Genomic DNA, 21,678 nt, shown 5'->3' with positions numbered 1-21,678 from the left:
AGGGATATAAGAGATGTGACATAGATGGGAAGATGGAAGGAGTGGAGGTGGCAGATTGTCGGTGTCAGGATCCTGGAAGTGAGTGAGATTGAAAGACAGGAGGCAGGGGTCAGAGAGGATAATATGGGAAATATTGGGATTGTAGAGGGGTTGCAATTACTGGTAATTACAAGGTCTAAAGCTATGACCATGGCTTAAGCAAGTAGCTAAATCAGAGTGGAGGACAAAATAACTGGAGAAGAGAATGAGGAAGTGGGGCATCTAGGTATTGCAAAGATGTTCTGCATATATACTGAAATTGCCATGAACTGAAATTGCCATGAACTGAAATAGTAGTAGTATTGGAGAGTGTGATAAGCAACGAGTCAAAATTCTCTAGAAATGAGAAGGCATCACCCTGGCGTCAGTAAGTGCCCGTAGTAATTCAGGGTTCTGAGTGATGTAATCTGAGTTAAGAGTGTCAAAACTGGGAGGAGTGAGAGTGCCCTGGAAGTGGCAATAAGAACTAAGGAGGGCAGCTATCTGCCTCTAGGCCCAGTGTCATGAGGGTCATGGGAGAAACAGCCATTACTCATGAGGTCAGCAAAGGAAGCGAACCTCAGGGGTGATTCAGTTTTCATTAGAGCAAGGAGTGGGAAAATTCATAGAAGAGACCGATATACAGGGAATTCTTCTGGAAATGGGCTAACAATTTTGGAGAGCACAAGAAGAGGGTTTCTGGAGTTGTAAAAGAGAGCAGATGAGGGGAGAAGAGAGATTGTGTACAGCCTAATAGGGATTAGAGGGGCATTTGCAAGTCTTAGACTCCTTGAAGCAACTGACATGAACACGGATAAGTCAGATTAGTCTTTGTGAACTCAAGGTAGATAGTGGTGATAAAGCTGTGAGTGGCAAGAGGAAGGTGGAAGTTCTGGGGCTTGTTCTTGATTCTATGGAAGGAAGAGAAACGGTCTGAGGAAGCCTGACTTTGTACTGGTATGAGGATGCTCACTCTACTCAATCTCCTACTGAGCGGGAGATGGACATTTTTTTTTGAATGCCTTGGGCTACCTCCTCAGACAATGAGCTGGAGCTGATTATCCGAGACAACGCTTTGGAAGTGAAAGGGTTTATTGAAGACTTTCCAAACTATCTAACATCATCTCCTCCCTGGGGGAATTTGCTTCTTGCTAAGTATATTTACAAACGTAATATGTAAATTATACCCACACTTGCATAATCTGCAACTAACTGAATAAACAAATAAAACACAAATAACTAAATAAAATACATACAAATAACTATAATTTAATGAAGAATGTAAGAATCACAATGCAAATTCTGTAAGGACTCAAAAGTAGTGAGATAAGCCACACCTGAAAGGAACAGGAAGGAACTGATGGCAGAGATGTAAAAGTAAGATAAGTGTCTTAATTGGATGCTGAAGAACTGGAAGGACTGTAATAGAGGGAAATGCCCAGGATGACTCTTCAGGCAGAGAGAGGAGGCATACATACTGGCCATGACTAGGGCATCAGGGGAGAAGTGAAAGAGAGAGCCATTGAGTTAGATATAGATGAATTTGTTTGAACTTGACTACTCAGGTGGTGGGAAATCATTGAAGGCTTTTTATCTGATTGTTTAGTAGGGTAGGCAATAATGTATACAGTCAACCCTCCATATCCAGGGGTGTCACATCCCTGGATTCAACCAACCACAGATTGAAAACATTCAGAAAAAAAATTCCAGAAAGTTCCAAAAACAAAACTTGAATTTGCCACATGCTGGCAACCATTTCCATAATATTTACACTGTATTTACAGATATTTACATAGCATTAACATGAAGATTTAAAGTATATGAGAGGATGCGCATAGCTTATATGCAAATACTATGCCATTTTATATTACATAAGGGACTTGAGCATCCTTGGATTTTGGTATGGGGTGGAAGGTCCTGGAACCAACCCCCTGGAGAAACTGAGGAACATCTGTATAAAGTATTTCAGTGGTAGATGCCCAAGGTAAAAGACTGAGAAAATTGTTAACAGTAAAGCAAATGATAAATGAGAGTCTAAACTAGGTTGAAGTCCAATAAGGGAAAGATGAATGCTAAAGATACTGAGGTAAAAGCAAGAAGTATTGGTGACTAATACGTTGCTGGGATTATGGCAGAGGGAGGAGTCAATGTTGACCATAAAGATTTAAAGCAGAATAACTAGGAAAATATTGTAATTAACAGAAATAGGTCAGTCAAGTCAGGAAGAGCTACTGATAGATGGGAAGATGATTTTTATTTGAGACTTGCAGCTTTTGAAGTTCCAGTAGGAACCTACGTGGAATGTCCAGAAGACTGTTGAAAATTCAAGACAGAAACTTGAGTGAGAATTTGGAACTGCAGATACTAAGTTGATGGTCATGTGCAAGCAGATGAGACTTAAAGTCATGTTAGTTCATGAAGCCATCAAGGTACAGAGTTTAGAGAGATGTAAAAATAGCCAGACATAAAAAGAGAATTAGGGCTTCCCTGGTGGCGCAGTGGTTGGGAGTCCGCCTGCCGATGCAGGGGACGCGGGTTCGTGCCCCGGTCTGGGAGGATCCCATATGCCGCGGAGCGGCTGGGCCCGTGAGCCATGGCTGCTGAGCCTGCGCGTCCGGAGCCTGTGCTCCGCAATGGGAGAGGCCACAACAGTGAGAAGCCCGCGTACTGCAAAAAAAAAAAAAAAAAAAAAAAAGAGAATTAGTCGTGGGAATGGGAGAAGTGATAGTGTCCACTCACTGTTAAAAGGTAGAGTACATTTAAACATTACTAAATACTAGCTGCTAGATATAATTAGGAAATTATCATTTGCCTTTGAGTGAGCAATTCACTAGACAGATAGAGGAAATGATCTTGGCAAGTACGAAACTCTTCTTCCTCTGAAAAGAGAACAAAGACAAATTTGACTTAAAAAAAAAGTAATTTAGATATTCTAGGTAATATAAAGGTAAGGTTGGGTCATATCTTAAGTATGAGGACTCGGCAGAAGCGTTTGGGGATTTGAAGAGAAAGAATTAGAATAGTGAATGTGAGAAACTATGATGGAAAATCAACAAGAGATGAATCAACAAGGCCTAGGGGTTAGGTGAAATGAGAAAGAAATTTGGAAGAAACAGTGCCCCACAAAGGCAGCTTCAGATGCTAAGGTATAAGCTGTTGCTTGGGATGCATAAACACTACTTCTGTTTATTTTCAACTTCATGTTTAGAATTCTTGGCTCAGGAGCCTGCCTTCTGTCCCATCCTCTGGCTCCCCCTGAATTTGTCCTTTATCCTACTTTTGGTCTTTGGGTCTAATAACTCTCTCATGGTTGCATGATCCATTGGCCCCAATAGCTCATGAGAATTCCCTGCTGCAGGCCCCAGGGATTCCCAACAACTCTGTCTAAGGTGGAGGTAGTGAGATGTGGGGTGATTTTATGGAATTGGGTAAGCTGAAAATCATGAGCAAGATAATACTTTGTAAAATTTAGAAAAATGTCTGGTGATGATAACAAAGATTGGGAGGAGCATATTAAATAAGAGCTGTGAACTTTGAAAGAATAGAAGTTGATACGTTTTGGGAGGCAGGGACTGGGGGAATGGGGGGAGAAGCCTACAAACAGCTAGTGAGAGCAAGAAGATTAAAGCAGTGGTTGAAGATTTACCCAAAGAATGATAAACTCTAATAAAGCTGAGTTTTGATGAAGTGGAAGCAACAGCTGGACCATTTGGGGAAATATGGAGACTATGGAACAAGAATTTCATAGGACAATATGGACTATAGATTAGTTTGTGTTATAGTATCAATATAAAATGTCCTAAATTCACCAACTCTTGGTGGTTTTATAAGAGAATATCCTTGTCCTTGGAAAGTACACCTTGAAGACTATGAGGTAAAGTACTGATCACTGATATATGTATGTAGCAAGAAGTACCTAGTCAAATTCCAGCCAATGGAAGTAAACTGGGCAATTAGTTGAAATAGTTTAGGTAATTTAAATGTTATAGAATATTAAATTTCATTCCTATAAGGTAGAGTAAGGTGAAAATTTTTAAATTATAATTCAGAATTTCCTTTTCCTGAGTCCAAAAGTAAAATGAATTTTATGAGACACTGAAGTATTTAGAATCATCTTTGGCTTGAAGATTGAAGTGATTTTATTATAGAGAATGGACTATAAAATGTATTATTAATGTGTACTTCAAACTATATTAGTATTAGTGCTAATATTAATACTAATTACTAAGATACTTAATCTTACACTTGGTATTAGTACACACTCCTTTCAATTTTTCATGCTGCTGAAGCCTTGCAAGGAATTCCAAGTAGAATATAAAAAATAATTTTTTAACCTGAAAAAAATTTTTATCATCTCACAGCTGAGCTCAATCTGTTTGAAGGAGCATTACAATAATTTACCCCTCGATCTGAATAGGTTATATAAACCAGGTAAATATAGTATAGGGATAAATGACTTTAGTTAACCACAAATTGATCTGTAAGTCAAAAGATTTATATAATGTGTCATTGGCATACTTTTTAAAAACCACATAAAGTAATTTAATATTTTTATATATATTCTCAAGAAAGGAATATATTTCCCCACTGTGCTCTGATTGTCCTTTATCTAACAAATAATATTCTATCAAAGTTAATTTACAATGCTAATCTTAAATAAACTTTATTGATAAATATTACATCAATAAGTCAACCCTACTGATAAAATTTACATCATTTAAAGTGTCAAATGAACAGTTTTTGACAGATGTATAGACCTGTGAAACTAACACTACAAACAACATACAGAACACTTTCATCCCAGCAAAAGTTTGTTTGTACTTCTTTGCTGACAAGTTTAAAACATAAAACAATGAATGATTCCGCATTACAGACAACTGATGAGTAACTGATATATATAACATATAGGGTTGTGGATGACCTTTAAAAACACATCTTTCATATTATAAATTATATCTTAAAATGTCCGCATAAACTAACAGGACTGTACATGCTATAAAGCAAAAGTTTTCCACCAATCGTCATTTTAACTCATACTCTACTTTTTAAAGTGTTTTCACAACACAGTAGATGAATACAGCATATAAAGAGCAGGAGCATTTTCCCTACCTCATCAGCAAGGAAGCAAAACCTCAGCAAAGTTAAATTATGAAGCCAAGGTCTGAGAATAGGCAGTTAGGACAAGAACAAGTTGCTTGCTTCCCTGTTCCAGATTTGGCTTCCAGGGCAGAACTGGAAATTCACAAATGGAAACTGCAACTGCAAACACCATTTCAAGTGCTTCTGCCTAATTAGCATGCAGCCCAGAACTGTCCCCTGGCAAGATATTGGGGAAACACAGTAGTAAAAGGAGAAGCTCTCTCCCTTGCTGAAAAAGTGCCAACCAATCTGATTGAGGCACTTGGTAAGACATTCAAGCTGGGGCTTTGGTGTTAAAACTCAAAGTTTCCTTGTGCTTAGAAATAAAGTGAATTTTGAAAAGGGCACTGAAGTACTTAGGGAAGTCTTTGGCACTGAGGACAGAAAATAATCCTACTGGGGAGAATCTAACATCCTCATCTCTAGAGTGGGACTGATGATAGGAAAAGTAACAACATACTAGTAGTATGAAAGAATTGTCTTCAGCTACATGGAAATTATTATTGAGTCATCACTTAAGAATTAATAATAGTACTAATTAACAAGGGTTTTAGGTTTTAAATCATACTTCGGTATAATTGTCTTTCTTTATGTTTTTCTCTATTCTATACAGGACAATGTTTAAGAGAAGAGGCTTTGTAGTCAGAATTGGGTTCACACTTGGTGTCTGTGCTTACTAGCTCTCTGACTTTGAGATGAGACTTTGCCTGAGTTTTAGTTAGTTCCTCATCTTTAAAATGGGCTTAGTAGTGCTTTCCTCATAGGACTTTTATAAATTTTCAGTGAGGTAATACATATAAAGTGCTTGGGACAGGGCCCAAATGAGAGTAATCACTTAATAAATATTTGGGTTTTTTTCCCTAATTTTATCCTATCATATATATAGGTTTGATTTTCAAGTGGCAGAGTCAACTATAGATACCTTTTTGGTCTTTGAAGTGTAATTACAGGAAAACCAAATGCTGAATTAACTAAAATTCACTTTGACTTTTAATTTATTTTTTTACTTAGAATAAAATTCTTTACAATATAGGGTGTTTCCCTGCTGCTCTAATCAAGTGCACACCTGCAACGTGACTTCAAGATTAAAAGATATAATGAAAATAATGTATTCCTACTATCCTGGGGCATTTGGGTTTTGACATGAATAGCACTATGATTTTTTTTTTTTAGGTGGGAGAAAGGAAATTCATACATGCCAAGAGTTGGAGAGGAAAATAGGAAGAGCCCCTAGAACTCTAGTGTGTTAGGTTAAAAAACATTATTTAGAGGAACAGAGTGGGAAACCGGTGAATATTTTGGCTTTTATAAAAAGGGAGTGTGCCTCATAAACAGGACAGTTGGAATGTATGGAAAAGTTCCAGTTAAAACAAGACACAAAGCACATGACTAATATTGCTTTTCCAAGTTAGACAAATGCAGCTTTAACCAGAATTTGCCTCAGAGGGGCCTCTGGAGCCCTCCTTGAATCTTGAGATTTTGATCCTTTTTCAAGTTCCAAGTCTGAAGTAGGCAAGCAATATTGAGAGATGCTGTGTTTTTGCCCCTCACCTTTCTTCCTGAGTTTCCCTCGCTTTGTCACAAATTCCCACCAGGTGAGTGAATGTCAGAAGACAAACTGATATGCACAGGCAAAGGAGTAAATGCAAAACTTGATTTGAGCCTCTTCTTGTTGAACTATCTTGTTGAATACCTGCTTGGCCCACCAAAAGAAAATTCACTGTTAGGAAATAATATGAACTGCAAAGTCATTTTCAAATGCAAATGACAAGTACTCTTTATACTCTTTTGTCTCCTTCCCATTTCAAAGAAGATATAATCTAAAAAACAATCAAACAAATTTCAGCCAGATTTCTGCATTTTACCTATCTTTCAAACCTGACGGTTTGTCCTTAATGTGAAGAGATTCCCTCATCAATAACAAATCATGGGGGCTTCCCTGGTGGCGCAGTTGTTAAGAATCCACCTGCTAATGCAAGGGACACAGGTTCAAGCCCTGGTCTGGGAAGATCCCACATGCCGCGGAGCAACTAAGCACGTGCGCCACAACTACTGAGCCTGCGCTCTAGAGCCCGGGAGCCACAACTACTGAGCCCACGTGCCACAACTGCTGAGCCCGAGTGCCACAACTACTGAAGTCTGAGCGCCTAGAGCCCCTTCTCTGCAACAAGAGAAGCCACCGCAGTGAGAAGCCTGTGAGCCACAAGGAAGAGTAGCCCCCACTCGCCACAACTGGAGAGAGCCTGTGTGCAGTAAAGAAGACCCAATGCAGCCAAAAATCAATAAAATAAATTTTTTTAAAAAAGAAATGATAGCTGAGAACTTCTCAATCTGAAGAGAGAACTGGATATGCAAATACATGAAGCTTATAGATCACACTATAAAAAAAAATAATAATAATAACTCATGGTATTTTATTTCTCCTTGTACATTTTCTATCACCTGAGCACGGATTGCCTTGTGTATTGTTTTTATTTCTTGTTCTACACACCAAACTACTGTGCATTTAGGGTAACCTGAGGCCTCAGCTTGCCTGAGGAGTTTCAGTTTACACCTGTTTCACCAGTGTAATTAATAGTTCCCCCTTTCAAGTTAAAATTGTTCTGGTATAGAGGATAAATTACACAATCACCGAAGATGGCCTGCAATCAGAACTTTTTCAAAGCAAAGTTGGTTAAAATGTGTGTAAATGAGTCACAATAAAAGTTTCTGATATGACCCCTCCAGACTAGCCCTCTTGATGTGGCCCATTTCAACACAAATGAGTGTCATCAGTGGCTTCACAGTGGTTCTTCTTGTAAATTCCATCATGAACTAGAGTTTTGATTTATGCCATCCCAGCGTACTTTAAATACTGACTCATGTTGGGATTGCCCCAAACAGGGCAGGGCAGACTAATGGAATGTGAAGTATTGCCCTAACATTTCTTAACCTGCCCAGTGTTGAAAGAGGCTTTATTTCCCTGTTTGTGCTCCAAAAATCTTTATGCTAGCATAAAACCCTATTGTACTCACATGATTTTCTGCTATATAACAAGGGAGGTTGAAATTTGTCCCTGAAACGAGGATTACATGTAATAAAAGTCTAATAAACCTGGTTAATAAGAAGAAAAGATACTAATGCTATTTCCTAACATTGGCATTATAAGGAAGTTCCTCTCAGTAAGAAGGTACTCAACCTCACAGGGGCATAAAACATTTGCTGAAATGGAATCTGATTTAGATCTGAACAATAAGAAAAAAAAACCTGAATTTGGTAGTTTTGCATCTGATAAATATAAAATGAAATAGCATTCAAAAGTGCTATTTCAATTCAGTACCATTCCATCACATATTCAGAGTTCTTTAGAAAGAAACTAGCCTTGCTTTAAAATAAATCAGCGGAACTGTACAATATCAGAAGACCAAATGTAAGGAAAAGAAATTTGTCACTAGAGAGTGGCATGGACATATATACACTACCAAACGTAAAATAGATAGCTAGTGGGAAGCAGCCGCATAGCACAGGGAGATCAGCTCGGTGCTTTGTGACCACCTAGAGGGGTGGGATAGGGAGGGTGGGAGGGAGGGAGACGCAAGAGGGAAGAGATATGGGAACATATGTATATGTATAACTGATTCACTTTGTTATAAAGCAGAAACTAACACACCATTGTAAAGCAATTATACTCCAATAAAGATGTTAAAAAAAAAAGAAATTTGTCACTATAGGTATATTTGTTTTTTTTTCACATTTGGAAACATCAAGATGAGGTCATCCCTATTTGAAACATTAAGTAAACATAGTTATATTGCCTTCTGCAATAAATAGGTTTCGGAAAGAAAGATTATTTTAAAATGCATATTCAGGAGCTAGAAAGACCTGAGATATTAAATTGACAAATCAAACTCAACTTAGAATATCAATTATTCATCCCACATTAATTGAGTGTGTACCAGGTGCTAGGCTCAGACACTGAGGAAAGAAAGAAAATATATGTAAGCACTTGTTTTCTAGGAACTGACAGTCTAGTAGTCTTACTTTTCCAAAGAATAGCAAAACATGAAAAAACACAGTCTCTTTAGGGTGGATGATCTGTTTCATATAAAGTAATGTTATGCTTAACATTTCTAAAAAAGCAGTTATATTAATTCTGCTCAAGTTTTTCTCTTATTAATTTTTTTCATTTTTTCATTGAGATATAGTTGACATACAATATTGTAAGTTACTGGTGTACAACAGAGTGATTTACAATTTTTAAAGATTATATTCCTTTTATAGTTATTGTAAAATACTGGTATATTCCCTGTGTTGTACAATATATCTTTCTAGCTTTTTTTTTAATACATAATAGTTTGTAACTCTTAATCCTCTACCTATATCTTGCCCCTCCCCCCTTCTCTCTCCCCACTGGTAACTAATAGTTTGTTCTCTATATCTCTGAGTCTGTTTCCTTTCTGTTATATTCACTAGTTTGTTTTATTTTATATATTCCACATATAAGTGACATCATACAGTATTTGTCTTTCTCTGACTTATTTCACTTAGTATAATACCCTCCAAGTCCATCCATGTTGTTGCAAATGGCAAAATTTCATTCTTTTTCATGGATGAGTAATATTACATTGTGTGTGTGTGTGTGTGTGTGTGTGTGTGTGTGTATACCGCATCTTCTATATCCATTCATCTATTGACGGACACTTACGTTCCTTCCATATCTTGGCAACTGTAAATAATGCTGCTATGAACATCTCATTAATTTATCTTTTGAATCTCAGATGAAAAACTGTCTGAGGCATTGTGTTCATCTGCTAGTAAGAGGGCCTTTAAAAATAGTGGCTTAAGTAAGATTGGGGTGAATTTTCCTCTTAATGTCAGAAACAGTTCTGAGAGACAACCCAGAAAGGGGGCAGCAACCCCACAGTGATGAGCGGCCTGGGCTTCTTTACTTTTGCCATCTTTACTATTGGCTTCTATGAAAAAGGTTACCTCAAGTATGAAGATTGCTGCTGCTGTTTGAGACATCACATCCATGTTCCAAGCAGGAAGAAGCAGGACAAGCATAAGACAAAAGGGGCCTTCCAGCTGAATCAGCCCTCTTTTTGAAGAACTTTGACAGAAGCCCCATTCAGCAATTTCTGCCTCCTCATCCTAGTCATCACAACTAGTCATATGACCATGTAAGTGAGGCTGGAAAGTGTGATGTTCCAGTTCTTCTCAATGCCATCTTCAGCAAAACTAAGATACTCTTAGTAAAGAACAGGCAGGCAAATAGCAATCTCTGCCTGCTACTCTAATTGTTTATCACTCTCTGGGGTACATCATTTTAGTAGATGTTGCTGGCACCCCATCTGGAATCCTTTTATAGGTTGGCACACCATCCCCAGCTACTGTGAATTCTGGCTGTTAATGGCTCACAAATGCCACCTTCTCAGAATTGGCTTCCACCAAAGCAAACTACATGGCTCAAAGATATCTGGGACTTTAACCTACCCTGACCCCACCCTATGCCCTCCAGGCTGCCTGCAGCCAATGACTGACTGGTATGAGGGTATAAATGTTAGACCACCCTTGCCTCAAGGTGGGACAACTCCATGGTGTCAATTGGGTATGACTTCTGGGTTGGATCAGGCTGAGATCAGACTTGGACTGCACCAACATCTTTGCTGAGCACCTTGTCCTGACCTTCTCATCTCACTTCCCTTCTCAAAAATCACTTGCCAAGAATCTCTCTCAGGTTCTTCCTCTGAGGATCTAAGACAATTATTTTTTCTTAGAATCCCCTCACCCTTTTTCCTGAGCCACTATATAAGAACTGAACATTATCATACCACCACCTTTTCTCCAAATACATCTTTAGACTATCAAACCTAATCACCGGAAATACTAACAGGGAGACAAGAAAGAAAGCAAGCCAAGGTGTTTTTCACTAAACATAAATGTAGGTGTATGTTTCTTCAAGTGCAAGTAGAGGCAAAATTATTTAGACAAAATGGTTTTCCCCATAAAGGTACTCATTTTCATTTATATGGGCTGAATGCTTATTTGCTACAAGTTCAAAAGAAATTAAGCAGTATGTTAGAGGTAGAGGAGAAAAATTTGCCAATCTAAGCTGGATGCCGCTGCTGGAGAATAGCATTTTCTGAATTATAGTTTAGTAACAAACTACAAATATTAAAGTGAATTTTTTCAACTAATTCTATATGAGCACACTTGAAATATGCATTTGTTGCATAAAAATTATTTTAGTAGTTGAAGTTTTGCCACATATTATTATAATTATTTTAATTATATCTGCTTCTTTGTCTATTTCAAAAGTAAAATTATGTTTCATGTATTCTGAATACTAATTAAAAGAGGAAATGAAGAACACATAAATGAACAATTCAATTTTGTATTATTTATGTGAACTCCAAGGAAAAAACTAGAAGAAAAAAGAGAAATACCAATAATTGTATTATTTCTTTGCTCTCCCTGTTTTGAGATACTGCCTCAGGCACTAACTTCCTTGTAATACATTTCTTTTTTTTTTTAATAATATTAGTTACTATTATTAGTTCTTGTTACCTAGATAAAATTTTTTTAAACATTTTTATTGGAGTATAATTGCTTTACAATGGTGTGTTAGTTTCTTCTTTATAACAAAGTGAATCAGTTATACATACACATATGTTCCCATATCTCTTCCCTCTTGCATCTCCCTCCCTCTCACTCTCCCTATTCCACCCCTCTAGGTGGTCACAAAGCACCGAGTTGATCTCCCTGTGCTATGCAGCTGCTTCCCGCTAGCTATCTATTTTACATTTGGTAGTGTATATATGTCCATGCCACTCTCTCATTTTGTCACAGCTTACCCTTCCCTCTCCCCATATCCTCAAGTCCATTCTCTAGTAGGTCTGTGTCTTTATTCCCGTCTTACCCCTAGGTTCTTCATGACCTTTTCTTTTTTTTTCTTAGATTCCATATATATGTGTTAGCATACGGTATTTGTTTTTCTCTTTCTGACTTACTTCACTCTGTATGACAGACTCTAGGTCCATCCACCTCACTACAAATATCTCAATTTCGTTTCTTTTTATGGCTGAGTAATATTCCATTGTATATATGTGCCACATCTTCTTTATCCATTCATCTGATGATGGACACTTAGGTTGCTTCCATGTCCTGGCTATTGTAAATAGAGCAGCAATGAACATTTTGGTACATGACTCTTTGAATTATGGTTTTCTCAGGGTATATGCCCATTAGTGGAATTGCTGGGTCATATGGTAGTTCTATTTTTAGTTTGTTAAGGAACCTCCATACTGTTCTCCATAGTGGCTGTATCAATTCACATTCCCACCAACAGTGCAAGAGGGTTCCCTTTTCTCCACACCCTCTCCAGCATTTTTTGTTTCTAGATTTTTTGATGATGGCCATTCTGACCGGTGTGAGACGATATCGCATTGTAGTTTTGATTTGCATTTCTCTAATGATTGATGATGTTGAGCATTCTTTCATGTGTTTGTTGGCAGTCTGTATATCTTCTTTGGAGAAATGTCTACTTAGGTCTTCTGCCCATTTTTGGATTGGGTTGTTTCTTTTTTTGTTATTGAGCTGCATGAGCTGCCTTGTAAATCTTGGAGATTAATCCTTTGTCAGTTGCTTCATTTGCAAATATTTTCTCCCATTCTGAGGGTTGTCTTTTGGTCTTGTTTATGGTTTCCTTTGCTGTGCAAAAGCTTTTAAGTTTCATTAGGTCCCATTTGTTTATTTTTGTTTTTATTTCCATTTCTCTAGGAGGTGGGTCAAAAAGGATCTTGCTGTGATTTATGTCATAGAGTCTTCTGTCTATGTTTTCCTCTAAGAGTTTGATAGTGTCTGGCCTTACATTTAGGTCTTTAATCCATTTTGAGTTTATTTTTATGTATGGTGTTAGGGAGTGTTCTAATTTCATACTTTTACATGTATCTGTCCAGTTTTCCCAGCACCACTTATTGAAGAGGCTGTCTTTTCTCCACTGTATATTCTTGCCTCCTTTATCAAACATAAGGTGACCATATGTGCGTGGGTTTATCTCTGGGCAGGTGGACTTTGGGAGCAAGATATATTATTTTTTCCCCTTTCCCTCTTTTTGCGAGTGTGTATGTGTATGCTTCTGTGTGAGATTTTGTCTGTATAGCTTTGCTTTCACCATTTTTCCTAGGGTTCTGTCCGTACAGTTTTCTTTTTTTTTACTTAAAAAAAATTTTTTTTTCTTAATAATTTTTTATTTAATAACTTTATTTTATTTTATCCTCTTTCTCTCTATTTTTTCTCCCTTTTATTCTGAGCCGTGTGGATGAAAGGCTCTTGGTGCTCCAGCCAGGCATGAGGGCTGTGCCTCTGAGGTGGGAGAGCCAAGTTCAGGACACTGGTCCACAAGAGACCTCCCAGCTCCACGTAATATCAAACGGCAAAAACCTCCCAGACATCTCCATCTCAACACCAAGACCCAGCTTCACTCAACGACCAGCAAGCTACAGTGCTGGACACCCTATGCCAAACAACTAGCAAGACAGGAACACAACCCCACCCATTAGCAGAGAGGCTGCCTAAAATCATAATAAGGCCACCGACACCCCAAAACACACCACCGGATGTGATCCTGCTCACCAGAGAGACAAGATCCAGCCTCATCCACCAGAACACAGGCACCAGTCCCCTCCACCAGGAAGCCTACACAACCCACTGAAGCAACCTTGTAATACATTTCTAAGCTCTTCCAAGTTTCCCTACTCAGATCCATCTTTTCCAAAGAGCTTCCCATGCTTCCACCTTTTCTCCCTTGCCCCTTTACTTAATCCCTATTGAAATTTAACTGTGACTTTGGTTCTGTTTCCTGTGTCTGATTTTCAAAGAAGGAGACCTAAACTACCTCCTCCCTCCCTATATTTTTGTAGGGGCCTTTACGAAACAGTTCCTCAGTCAAAACTTGGAATAAGTAGATAATTACAAGTGATTAAAACACGAATCTATTTCTTTGTTTTAACTTTTATATCAAATGATAACACATTAAATGTCGTGTATGCAAGAACTTTCAGTAATCAGGTAATGTATTTTGAAGATATCTGTAACATTTACATGACTATGATATACACCTAGAACAAGGAAACCCTGAAGTTATACTCCAAACTTTATTCTACATGTACTCAATTTGCCTGGTTTTGACTGTTATCAAAGTAGAATACATATTCATTATAACAGTGTTTATTTTGTTTTTTTTAAAGGAAGCAGTTTTATATAATTATCCAAGTTTAATTTAATTTGTATAGTAAATGCAATTAGGAAGAGGATGCTGTCTGGAAAAAATGCATTTCTGCATTTTTTACAAATCATTCTGTCTAGGAGTAACAGGAGGATCTAGAATGATTGATTCTAAATACCACGGACGATAATCTTTATCAGTTTTCAGTTCATTCTTCCAGATAACTATGGACATCCTTTAAATTTTGTTGAAATTTTGTGGTGTAGACTTTAGACCATAAAAACATTAGAAATGTTTCCTAGAACTTTCACTTGATCTGATCACGTGACTTATGGAAAGATCCCAAGCTAAACGTTGAAATTTCTACTGTCTTTAGGTTATTTTTTTCTGGTCCATTTTCTTCTTTCTTTCACTTCTGTAGATTAAACATCCTCAAAATAATATTAATAAACATATCATCTAAACAGGATCATTTTTCCTGTAGTTAAATAGACTGAGAAATGTCAGCCTTGGAACTAGGGAAGTATTAACAGAACCAAAGTCTCTGTGTCCCTTAGTCATCATCCTTAGGTGTCTGAAGTTTGAGAATGGAGGTTGGCACTAGAACTTTTAAAAGAAAACAGAAAGCAAAATTCAGAGAGAACAGGGCTTCCCTGGTGGCGCAGTGGTTAAGAATCCGCCTTCCAATGCAGGGGACACGGGTTCGAGCCCTGGTCAGGAAAGTTCCCACATGCCGTGGAGCAACTAATCCTGTGCACCACAGCTACTGAGCCTGCGCTCTAGAGCCCACGTGCCACAACTACTGAGCCCGCGTGCCACAACTACTGAAGCCCATGTGCTTAGAGCTTGTGCTCCACAACAAGAGAAACAGCTGCAATGAGAAGTCCGCGCACTGCAACACAACTAAAGAAAGCGCACATGCAGCAACGAAGACCCAACACAGCTGAAAATTCATTAATTAATTAATTTTAAAAAAAGATTCAGAGAGAACAGATGTTTGCTTATAAATTCATTATTTACTACATGTGCTATAGACGTAGGAGCCTGACTTGAACTTGAACCAGGTTAACTTAAGACAGAGTCAGACAACCATTAGAAACAAAGACCAAAGTCATAGAATCTGCAGCTTCCCTTCTAGGAGACTGCAGTCTTAACTGCCACAGCAAAAGTCCTACCTATTCAGTGAAAGGCTTGGTCAACTCTGATCTGAAATAGACTTAATTCCATTTTCCAGCTGGGTCAAGCTTAAGAGTTGGTAAAGGTCAAGTTAGGTCTGCAAATGTGCTTGACTTCTACACCTAAACTGATTTGCTTTCTGAGAACGAAACTAAAAAGGTCACTCCTCTTCTGAATACTTCAGGAATAAGCAGGTTTTACAGTTTTGGAGGATAAGCCAGATGGAAGATTTTTAGGTTATGGAGTCTTCATAGTTGGTGACCACACTGTAGTAAAGAGAGCCCAAACATTAGTTATTTTTTTAGTCCTTGGAATTCTAGGCCAGTGAAGAAAATTCTAGCCCAGTGCAGTGCATCTAGATCAGGGAAGATGTTTTGGATGGTGTGTTTTAAAAGCTGATGTAAAGCCAAGGACAAAGGATGAAGGGGACAGAAGAGATGGATAATAGAACAATGAGATGTTAGGGAAGAATGCTTTTAGCTTAACTCATTGGTGTCTGGGGAAATACAGGGAAGAGTGCTCACTACCACCCCAGTTATTTCAGTTTTCAAAATACATTTTGGTCTAGAATTGCACATACTTCCCAATATCCCAATGCACCTCTCTGCTATGTTTACTTCTCTGTATTCCTCTCTCTCTCTTCACTGCCAACACCCATCCCATGCCACCTCCAGGTCAGAACCGTTTCAACCCTGTCTTCAAGAATGTTGGGGCAAGTTGAGAGAGAAGGAAAAGAGAAACCAATTAGACGGGGATAGCTAGAGATTTTGTAGACTCTATCCCCTTTCAAACTCCGATATACATGTGTGATTGGGCACACACACAGTCTTCTTTCATGCCTATTACATTTTTTAAAAAGAGATGAACACAAATGAGAAGAAACAAAATGAGAGGGCAAAGAGACATACTAGGTAGCACTGCCTCTGGGGAGCCATCTGTAAACATGCCCTCTTCTCTGACCCCTGCCCTTCCCTCTAAGTAGAGTGAGAAGATCCTCACCATATTCCCATAGTGCACTGGTGATATTTTGTTATGCTTATCACCCTGTATTTTATTGTTTTCTTATACAGTTTTCACCTCACCTGGACTGTGAACTACTTAAAGCCAGGATGTCTGTGTTATTTACTGTGTGCGTGTGAGATGGGTAGAATGCTGTGATTTCCCATGTCCTTGGGACATTTCATTGTAAAGGATGGAGTATGGGAAGCATGTGATTGTTCCACTAAAACCTCATGATAAAATAATTTATGACTCTCTCTTCATTATATTTTATGTGTTTAAGTCTGTAATATGAGCCTCTTTTTAATGATCTAAGTAGACAGTGGCTAGAAGGATAAAGGTAAATAGTATCCAGGCACAACTATGTTATTAACACATAACAGACAAGTGTGAGTAGCTATGGAAAAGTGAATTGGTCATAATCTTAAAGTGGTCCAGTCAGAGAAACTAAATTAGGTTAACGAAAACAACCCATTCATTTTAACCACTTTACTTCTAAAATACTGAATCATTGCCATTTTGTCTGGCTCTGATATCCTTCATGCCAAAATAATCAATATTAATGCAGTCAGAATTACCAAGTGAACTACTGTGTATGTCCATCAAGAATGTTTCTCAGAAACTTCATTCACTGTGACTCAATATGGATTTACATGTTGAGACTGAGGTCTGTATATGATTATTTTTACAGAAAAATTCTAGATCCAAAAACACCTCATTGGTTCAGATAATATGAACTACAATGAAACTTTAGCACACTAAAAAATTTGGAGGATCCTCTGCCATTGCAACAGAACTTCAAATGAAACCCCAAAACCTAAAGTCATATTTTTATCACCTTCTTTTCCCTAATTTTATAAAACCAGATGATAGCTATCCAGAAAATATGGTACATATTAATTGCAGTTATCAGGTTAACAATTCCCAAAGAAATTATATATTTTTTGATGTCATGTACTTAAAACTATGGGTCAGCTTATGTCAGTTTTCAAAATACATTTTGGTCTAGAATTGCACATACTTCCCAATATCAGAGTAAACCGTAATGCCTCATTTTATCCTCCATTACAGAAGACAATAGATGTGCATCTTCGAATGCAGTGTCCTGCACCAAGTGCCTTGTGCTGGGTCCGGAATGTGGATGGTGTGCTCAAGAGGTGTGCCTTTTTCTTTCTTTCCTTTTTTGCTCTTTTCTCTTTTCCTTAAAGTTGACCTTCTTTCTAGCATGATTTCACTGACCTAATATTCTGTGCCTTGAAGATGCATCAGGAAAAAGAAAGATACTGCTGAGCATCAGGAAAATTTTCTTTGGTTTCATGCTTGGAAACAGCATATCTGGCTGAATATAAGTATAACCTTTTTATTAGGAAAATTATGGTAATTTTGAAATGAAGTGCAAACCATTTTATGTTTTCCATCTGTTCTATAGAGAGAATTGGCAAACACGGATAGTAACTTTTGATAGGTCAGTAGGCTTTGTGCGAAATTCTTGCTGCAGCTTGGGGCATTAGGTTATATATCCAAGTTGGATCGTTGTCTTGTGCTTGCTTATTAAAGAAAAGCAAGCTAATTTATTGTTCCATCTCATTTGTTTTTATTTGAAATACTTGGAGATAAGTGATTTGCTCCATTTCATAACACTGTACATCAGTTCACTGGCTACTTATGCAAAATGGGATGCTTTTCTTTGACATGCAACCCTATTCACGCAATATTGTGTACATTAAATTCTGTTACATGGAGAATAACCAGAAAATGTTTATTCTTCAAAATTTGTGTTTTTATAGTCAAATAAAGAGAAACATATCCTAATAACAAACTTTTTAGTAAAACGATTATAATGTGTTCCTTCCTTCTTGGCTCTAAACTTGTATTGAGTTTTTTCTTTTGTTGGTAATCTTCAATCAAAACTACCTTATATAATAAGTTTCAATGAGGAAGCCAACTGCTAATTTGGGTTTGTTTTTTTTTATGAGATTACCTAGGTAACTTTACAATTATTTATGTAGTCCCTGAGAAGTGAAACAAACAGACCTTTAATGGCCTTTTGCTTGACATGAAGAGAAATCTCTAGCTTTTGCAGCCTCTGATTTAGATGAAAAAACTGTATCTACCATTAGCTTTCCAATCTCTCCTGTTATTACTTGTCCTTTTATACATCCCCCAAGAGGAAACAGAAATATGAAAAGTAGCAAAGCATGATGGACATTACTTTCTTCTATGCAACAAGTCAGGAAAAAGGCAGGGGAGGGGATCATGAAACAGTAGCCATGTCTTCTGGAAGTAAGCAGCCCTCCTACTGACAGCCCAAAGGCTTCCTGGATGTACTCTGGGCTTTATCGGTCAGAAAATCAGATGCCACTCAAAACTAGGCAGTGCTTTGCCAGAACCCATGGAGCCAGGCAATGTCATAGAGAAGACAATTCCACAGTTTCCAGGACCAATCTCATTCCCTCCTATGACCCAAATGACCAGACAGAATTCACTCTTTTCTCTGAGCCTCCCTTTCCGCATCTCTATAACCTTGAGTTTGAAGTTTACTTCCAGTTTTTCCTTGTCAGGTATGTTTTACATTTGTTGATATGTTGATATTTCCTGACCCTCACCCAACACTCCGTTTTAGATCTCTACTGCATGACCAAGGAAGATCATTAGAGTTGTGAAGACTGTGCCAACTTAACTTCAGCTCCTGAGAACTTTAGTGACTATAGTTTAGAGGGATTTTCAAAAGATGGTTCAGAAACCCAGTTACCAGCTAAATGCAACATGCCAGCCATATAGAATGTCAGTTTCCAGAGAGCACCCTTCTCCATCTCACACCTCTACTGGCATGAAAAGTCTGGAGAGTCACAGTTATGGGAGTAGCAATGTCAGTCCTGCCACGGAAGAGGGATTTTGTGTATTCAGAGGAATGGGTGGTCAAATGGAAGGAGGTAAGCCAAGGAGGAAATATAGGGTGGCTTCCAGAGGTGTCTGCTGTTGGTCCAATCCTCAGAAGGGGATCTCAGAAAACATCCAGAAATGACTTGGCTGTTCATATCCCGAAATATTCTTCTATGTGGTGCAGGGTAGTCTAATTTATGTGTTGACAAAGCAGGCTCTGAAATGCGATCAACTTGGATTCAAATCCCAGTGCCATCCATTTCCAACTATGTAAACTTGGCCATGTTAACCTACCCACTCTGAGCCTCAGTTTTCCCTAGCTCTAAAATGGAAATAATAACTGTAACTATGACACACTGTTGTGAAGTTTAAATGAAACTGTATGTGGAAGGCATTTAGCACACAGGCATTGCTTAAGTTACTATAAGAACAATGGTGAGACTCTAGAGCAATTCATTCAGACTTAGGAAACTAAGAAAATTGCCTGTGTTAAGAATACAACGTCAGGGGAAGCAACCCATGTTAGCACTCAGTCACTGGCCATATCATTAGCAGAAGGAGCTGTCCACTCCCTACATGCTGACCTGACACCACTGAAAGGAAAAATGCAATGATTAATTTTGAAAGATTGCCCACCATTTAGTCACATATGCAACTGATGGTTTTATTTCTCAGCCAGCAAGAATAGAGGGACAAGAAAGAAAGAGGCATTTTTTTCTCTGTTCATGATTAGAAAAGATAAACATGACCAACTTAAGCCTGGTTTGTATAATTCTCAAAGCTGGTCAAAAGTAAAAGTTCACTAGAAAATTTACACAGAGTATAATCAATTTGTCTGCATTCTTGTGTGGCATGTCAATCTGCCATTCTGTATATTTTGACTTCTCTTTCTCTCCATGCTAAATAAAAGGAACTGGAAAATATTTAGGATAGACAAAATTGTATCAATATTACCGAGTTCAATGCCTCATATTCATTTTAACATATGTGAAAGACTGGACATAACATATGTGAAAAAAAAGATGACAACGTATGTGAAAGTTTTGAAGACTTCTCTTCCTCTTCTGCCTGATATGTCAGATACAGGTTGTGATTACATAGCCAGAAGTTTACAGGGCAGCCTCGGAGCATAATTAAACTGAAATACAATACAAAGGGCATTCTCTGTCAAAAAGGAAGATGAAGGAATTCTTTCATTTCTGTGCAGATTGCCATGCTTGGAGGTTAGAAAGACTCAGAAACGAGTAGGAGAAAAACCTCTTCCTATTTATATCTCCAGACTATTACATTAAATGGATGAAAGTAACAACTGATGAGAAGCCAACCAGGGTAACTTTCTAACCTGGGCTTTTCATTCTCAAATAGGTTTTAGACAGCTGGAGTATACGTTTGCTTGAGTATTTCTTGTAGAAAAAGTAAAATATAAGAATTAGAAGACATTAAAATGACCCAAAACACCAAAAGTTAAAAGGGTGTGGTTTCAAATTCTTTTCTTTTATACAGAGTGGAAAGTAGGCCACAGTGGGTAGGGGCAGCATTCCATTCTTTATTTTGATGCCACGATCTTTTCTTCCCTTTTCAAACCTAATTGTCAAATTGGCAATGTTTTTCTAACTTAGTTTTTACAGTAGAGTAAAAACAGCCATGCTGATTCAGACACTGCAAAACAAATGATATTTTTTTGCCTATTTCAGCAAAATGATTTGACATTTAAAGGTCAAATGGCATAGCTTGATGTATAGTTGCAGTGAATTAACCACCCTCCCCTCTTTTTCATTCTGTATATACAAATCACAAAATTTCCGGCTGAAAAGAAAAATCAGAGTTATTTTGTACTTTATTTCCTTTCCTGATTTGAAGGCTTGCAGTTTTTACTTAAATTAATTAAATTAAAACGCATGTGGCCCTTGGGCTGCGGCCTTCATGGGAGGCATGAATGAGCATACATGTACCAAGCCTTATGCGCCCTCAGTATTCCCCAGGCTCTGGGACAGCTGAGATCCCCCATCCAGCCCCTTATATCTAGCAGTACATGCCACCTTTCTCTGAGGAGCTCCAAGTTGTTTAAAAACTAAATCTCACATTCAGAACCTCTAAGTTTTAACAACAGATAGGATAAACTTGGAAATGAGAAATTAAGGCTTTAAACATTTTAAACTTCAGCAAGCAAGGTCAATAGCAAGGCAAATAGAATTCTTCTATTCCCATGAAGTCATTCACCAATGACACCTGGAGATCTTGACTGATAAGAACATATT

The 21,678-nt window shown here is 37.9% G+C and overlaps 1 protein-coding gene across 1 annotated transcript in view; it reads left to right on the top strand.

The window, feature by feature from the left end:
- The window catches only part of ITGB8 (integrin subunit beta 8), an 82,035-nt gene that overhangs the window by 18,715 nt on the left and 41,642 nt on the right, over positions 1-21,678 (top strand). Inside the window, exon 2 of the mRNA XM_065883548.1 lies at positions 17,609-17,694. Within this exon, the coding sequence (XP_065739620.1) occupies positions 17,609-17,694 (86 nt within the window). The remainder of the gene's footprint in view (positions 1-17,608; positions 17,695-21,678) is intronic.

Source organism: Phocoena phocoena, chromosome 9, assembly GCF_963924675.1.
Source record: "Phocoena phocoena chromosome 9, mPhoPho1.1, whole genome shotgun sequence".
Taxonomy (NCBI): Eukaryota; Metazoa; Chordata; class Mammalia; order Artiodactyla; family Phocoenidae; genus Phocoena; species Phocoena phocoena.
Note: the sequence above shows the minus strand (reverse complement) of the source record. Positions and strands in the feature narration are given on the sequence as shown.